We start from the raw sequence: 6000 nt of genomic DNA on the forward strand, positions 1-6000 counted from the left end.
TTAGAAACCATCAGTCTTCCCCCCAAAATGGCCATGATCTGATTTGTGAATATTTAGTGTTCTAAGACGGAAGCATGAAGACCTCAGGGCTGGGGATACGTCGACCCCCCGCACCCCCACCCCCACTCAGGCCTGGGCAGCTCAGGCAGTTCCAGTGGGGCAGGGGAGAGGGGTCTACCTGGGGACAGAAGGGCATGTCCCAGGTGCCCTTGCAGCCAATGGGGGCAGCTTTTCACCCACACTGGGGTGAGGAAAAAGGGATTTGGACTGCTTGGAAAGAGGCTGAGGCTCTGACGTGGGGAGGGGAGGAAGGGAGGGACCACCGAGGAGGGGTTCAGCTGAGGAGGCACTACCTCAGCCCAGCGACCACAGCGTCCCTCAGCAGCAGCTTTGCTGCCTTGGGTGGCCGAGGCATGACAGTCCCTCCTTGCTGTGGGGGAACCAGCCTGAGCTGCACCCCCATTCTCTTTGGCTGCCGGTGGCTGCCTAGCCCATCTCCCTCTGGCCACCTGCCCCTGGTCCCGTGTCGTGACGCATGCTTCCCCTGATGACAGACAACTGCAGAACCTGAGCTGGGCCATGCAGGGATGTGGGCAGCTGAGCCACCCAGGGGTGTGGGCAGCCACTCCCTCCGAGCTTGTCTCCTCCTCACTCTGTGGTCACTTGGGCTGCTTTGACCCTCGGGGTCTTCCTGTAGCCCAGGCAGATCAGTTTGCCCTCATGCCTGAGCGTCCCACTCTGGGGACAGGCAGAGGGGCCAGTGTGGGCCGTGGGCCCCAGCGCCCATATCTGGAGGGGGACAAAGTGGGGGCCCACCAGATGAGCTGCCCTCTTGCCTGCTTACAGGCCCCAGGATGCCTCCAGGCTGGGCTGGGGCCGGGCTTCAGCCGAGCGGGGTCAGCAGGTGCTGGCGCGGCTGTGAGAGGGAGCAGCCTGAGCCCAGCAGTGGGTTTGTGTGAACAATGGGCACAGCGCCCCACATCCTCAGGCCCCTGGCTGGGGACCCCCCTACAGGCCAAAGCCATGGCCGAGGTGATGCCAGGTGGGAGCTTGTTCTCCAGGCGCTCTCAGACCCTCCCGTGTGGCCTGGCTGCCTCAGCTTCACACAGGATACTGCGTGGAAGGGGAAGCCCTTGAGACAGGCCCCCAGCTAGCCCGCAGACCCCGGGAGCCCTTGCGGTTCTGCACCCTTGAGCACCACGCACCCTCTCTCCAGCTGGGCTCTGCAACAGTAGGGAGCTTTCTGGCCCCCTAGGGTGAGGCCTGGCACAGCTGCTTCCTGGTTCTGGAAAAGCTGGACTTGTCCGTCAGGACCTTGGGTCAGTGCGGCAGGACCTTGTGGCTTGAATTTCAGCCTGTCCTCAGTGCCAGGTGGGGGAGGGAGAGTGTGTCCCTGCAGGAAGCCCACCCTCGTAACAGCGCCGCTCTCCCTGTGGCCCCATATTCCTGCCCGCCAGCATCTGCTCCTCTCTGGCTAAGGTACAGTCTGCAGAAGTCAAAGAAACTGCCTCTTCCAGAGGTTGCAGTGGGCCGAGATCGCACCACTGTACTCTAGCCTGGTGACAGAGCAAGATTCCGCCTCAGAAAAAAAAAAAAAAGAAAAGAAAAAAAAGAAACTGCCTCTCCTTGAGCCAGTGGAGTCTCAGGGCCCTTCTCAATGGGGGCCTGCTGGCCTGACCTTCCAGAGCATGAATCTCCTGGGACTTAGTCCCACCCGCCAAGATCAGGCCTCCGACCCAACTGCCAGGCCTGCCTCCTGGAGCGCCAGCCACTTCTGCAGAGACCACAGTGGGGTGTCTCCTCGAGGTCAGCCTGCTGAGAAGCTCCACTGCAGGGCCAGCTGCCATCCCCAGAGGCCCCCACTCCACTGCACAGTGGGCCTGGGGATGGGCGTGGGGAGGGCGGAGCAGCACCTGTCAGGCTCCAGGAACCAGGCTGGAGGCCTGGCCTGAGGATACAGCACCACCAGGAGCCCTGGGAGCTCAGGCTCCCACTGCCTCCAGACTGGAGAGGGGCCACATGGGGAGCCTGGTGCCTCGGCCTGGCTCACACCTGCTGTCAGCTTCACCCTGAGCAGAGCTTCATGTCTAGGTGTTCTACTAATGTCCACCTGTCACAGGGTCCCTTCCCAGTGTCCCGAGGTTCATCTGACACGTCACAGCCAGGCAGGGCCCTGCCTCAGGCCCCCTACTGCCTCCCCACACAGCTGCGCCCTGGAGGGAAGGGCTCTGCCCCGGCTACGTCCTTCCCCACAGGCCCTGAGCCCTCTCATTGCCCACCCAACAGCCCTGTGTGTCCATGCCGGAGGTTGCGGGTAATGCCTGCGTCCTCTCCCGTGGGCTCCCGTCTCCCTGGGGGGACCATCAGTCTCCAAGAAGACTTGGCATGTGGAAGGCACCTTTGGCCTTTGTGTGTGGCGGGCCGGCGAGCAGGGTGTTGTCAGCAGAAGTAGGGATTGCCCTGGGCCTGGTGAGGGTTGGGGAAGCAGTCTCGGGTCTGACAGTGTCCCTTCACCCTCCCTCCCCTCCTCCCTGAGTGAGGTAGGGCACCAGGCAGCTCCTTGAGGGCTCAGGCGCTGTTGGAAGGGGAGTAGGCTGGGGAGCGGGGCGTCTGCAGCTTCTGTGTTTCTGTGTCAAGTGGTGCACCCTGTTGAGAATGTGAACGGGTCAGAGCTCTGTGTTGACATGCAGTGAGCACTGATGGAGCACACAGAGCCTGGACGCAGAACCAGACTTCCAAAGGGACCGAGAAACGGTCAATTAACGCTGGGAAAGTGAAGATGGGCAAAAGGGAACAAGTGGGCAGGCGTTCGGGAGCCTGGGCTGAGGCCGCCATGCTGTGCTTCCTTTTGCAGGTTGAGGCCTTTGGTGTCTACACAGCCAGCAAAGAAGGCGGCCACAGGAGAGGTGGGTTGTCCCATGCAGCCAGGGCAGGGGGACCTTGGGAGGCAGCCCTCCCATTTCTTCCTGGGCCCAGATGATTGGTCTGTGAGCACAGAGAGAGCAGGCCTGACAGAGGTGCCTGCCCCTGCTGCTCCGTACTGGCCTGGCGTGGCCAGAGAATCGAGGCCCGAGGGCAGGAGCTCTGGGTTGCTGGAGCAGGAGCGGGCAGGAAGTGGGGACCGTTGTGTGCCTGCTGCTCAGCGCTCGGGCCAAGGGTGAGCAGCCTTGCTGCGAGCCTGGTGCCTGCAGGGAGCCTGCATGTAGGAAGCAGGCACTGCCAGGTCACAGGCCCAGCCCTCCAGGGCTCAGGGGTCTTTCACCTGGACTGTCACTTGCTGGGGACTGGTCTGGCCCAGGAAACCAGGGTGAAGGTGCTGGCAGGTGGCGGGGCTGGGGCAGGGGCTGGGGTGGGGGCTGGGGCTGGGGCAGGGGCTGGGGTAGCAGCCTCTGTCTGTGTTCTGGGAGCGAGGCCAGGCCAAGCCCCCGGGGGCCGAGGCCTGTGGTCTGGAAAGGGGTTCTGCACGCTCCCCAAGCACTGGGGTGGGGCCCGGTCGGGTACAGGAGTGGGGGCTGGCAGAGGCCTGGGGGTGGGATCTTGATGCTGACACAGCTCATGGCACAGCCCCCAGGAAGCCAAAAGGGGCCAGTGGGCCTGGGAGCCCTGGCCAACCCCGGGACCCACTGGAGTGGTGGGAGTGGCTGAGCATCCTGGACCCGCCCTAGGGGGTCCGAGGGGTCTGTTGCGATACACAGAGCTCCACTTCGTTTCAGGCTTTGCTCCCAAGCTCTCCCACCCTCGGAGCTGAGCCTGCCAGGCCCCAGGCGGTCCTGGTGGAGAGCGGGCCCGTGTCGTACCACCCTGATGAGGAGGCTGACGAGGAGGAACCCGACGAGGAGGATGGGGAGCCCTGCGTCAGTGCCCTGCAGATGATGGGCAGCAACGGTGGGTGGGGCCCGACAGCAGGGAGGGGTTCAAGGGAAATAAAGGCATCAGCTACTGCCCCTCATGATCCCTGAACTTGGGCCTGTTAGCTTCAGACTAAATTTCTGTTTCTCCCTGGAAAGAAATTTGAACCAAGACATTTTGTAAATTGGTCATGTCGATTGTGAGGGTGGAGCCAGCCAGCGTCAGAGAGGCTAGGGACGGTGAGGTACCCACCATGAGGGCCACCCAGGCAGCAGCACGAGGTCCCCGGGTCTGCACACCAGCACGGACCTGCACGCCCAGGGAGGGAGGCTGAGGGAGCCCACGCTGCTCTCAGGTGCCCTCCACGAGGAGCAAGGCCCTGCTCTGGGTGCATGCCAGTCGTGGGAGGTGGAGAGGAGCCCAAGATGGCTCCTGGCGGGGCGCGGGGGCCACGGCCAGTGGGGCTGGAGCCGGATTCTTCTGGAGGGGCACCAGGAACAGGGCGAGTGGGGGGTCTGGGTTCCTGGGTCCCACAGAGAGAGACCCTGGGCTTCATGACTGTGTTCTTCTGCAGACTATGGCTGTGACGGCGATGAGGACGACGGCTACTGAAGTGTGGCCTCCAGGCAGGTGATGTCCTGGCAGGGGGCCTCGTGGGTCTCCTCAGCATCAGACGGGCTTCCAGGACCGCAGCAGGCAGGCCCCAGCGCCGAGACTCCTGGTGACAGGTGGCACCTGTCCCACAGCCCTCGTCCCATGTGGAACTTATGGGATTATGTTTCTATCCAGCAAGGGAAACCGGACCAACCATCTGCGTGTGATCAGATGTGGGCCGGGTGTGCGCAGGGCTGGGTCCCGCTGCCTGCCGTCGACTCACCCAGGGACCCTCCAAGGCTGGCAGTGTGGTGTTGCTACTATAAGGAAACAGGCTTGGGGCAGCCTCACTGCTGGTCCAAGTGTGTGGAGGGCTGAGTGTGCTGGCCCTGTGACTCAGGACCAGCTCTGGAGTCCCCAGCCCACCCTCCGCACCGTCCCCTCCTGAGCAGCACTCGGCACCAGTGGCCTCCGCCAGAGTGGAAGCCGGAGCCCTGTAGGTGTCCTGCGAAGCTGCAGGAGCTGAGGATCTGGCACTTGAGAGGCAGCAGCTGAAGGTCCTCTGCCTCCAGCTGTGGCCCTGCATCCAGATACCTGCCTCGTCCGAGGCAGACACCCCCACCCCTGCCTCCTCCAGACCCCCCTCCCCACTGTCTGTACCGCCTGGAGCAGCATGGGGGTCAGACTCCTGCTCCAGGGCCACTTGAGTTGTGTGCCCAGGAGCCCTGTGGCTGCCGGCAGGTGAACTGAGTGCTCGACAGCTGAGACCGACGCCCACCCGTCCTGAGCATAGCTCTGTAGGCAGTGCGGGCATGGCCTGCCTAGTGTCCTGGCGCTGGGAGTTCCCCGTGGACAGAGCCAGAGGGCAGCGGCGCTCCCTGTCAGAGCTGGATCAGGCCCCCCATCCAGGGGGAGGGGAGACGGAGGCCTGAGAGCCTCCCCAGACCTCTTCATGGGAAGGCCCCACTACCACCCGTAGGGGGTCTCAGCTCTGGCATGGCTGCCCCGGATGTGGCCGAGGAGGCGGCTTCACCCTGTGTCCTTAGGAGAGGGTGGCCTTGAGGCAGAGCCGTGCCGCACTGACCCCCAGGGGACTCATCCTCCCCATGGAATGGGCTGTATGTCCTGTCCCAACTTGGCCCGCAGCAGGCCAGACCCGCCTTACCCCCGCCCAGAGCTCAGCAGCCAGCTTGGGTCCTGCCAGGGCTTCTCGAAGGCTTGAGGGAAGAATAGATTTAGTAAAGCAGAAAGATCTGTTGTTACTTAACAGAAATTACCTGAGGCTTGTCTGATTCCGTGTTGCAATCTGTGGCCAGCCCACACGTCGGTCTGCTGGCTCCACGGCCTGGCCGTGGATATTAGCCCCCGAGACCCAGAGGCTGCCCTGAGTGAGGGGTGTGGGGTCTTTAGGCCCCCCCAACTACTGCAGCAGCTGTAAGTGGGTGTGCAGCCTGGGCTGGACATGGGTGTGCCACAGGGGACCGGGTGGACAAGTCCCCGCTTGGGCCCCCAGCGCAGTGTGGGCACCGGGAGGTGATTGCTGTGAAGAAAGTGAAA

General features: G+C 63.4%; 1 protein-coding gene across 7 annotated transcripts in view; it reads left to right on the forward strand.

The window, feature by feature from the left end:
• Window positions 1-5719, forward strand: part of BRF1 (BRF1 RNA polymerase III transcription initiation factor subunit) — a 78979-nt gene extending 73260 nt beyond the window's left edge. For all 7 annotated transcript variants that reach the window (XM_032179629.2, XM_032179630.2, XM_058429951.1 and 4 more), the window contains 3 exons: window positions 2855-2906; window positions 3714-3885; window positions 4424-5719. In XM_032179629.2, the coding sequence (XP_032035520.1) occupies window positions 2855-2906; window positions 3714-3885; window positions 4424-4461 (262 nt within the window). In that variant the 3' untranslated portion in view covers window positions 4462-5719. The remainder of the gene's footprint in view (window positions 1-2854; window positions 2907-3713; window positions 3886-4423) is intronic.
• Window positions 5720-6000: the final 281 nt, after the last annotated feature.

The sequence above is a fragment of the Hylobates moloch genome, unplaced genomic scaffold (genome assembly GCF_009828535.3).
Source record: "Hylobates moloch isolate HMO894 unplaced genomic scaffold, HMol_V3 SCAFFOLD_16, whole genome shotgun sequence".
Lineage (NCBI taxonomy): Eukaryota > Metazoa > Chordata > Mammalia > Primates > Hylobatidae > Hylobates > Hylobates moloch.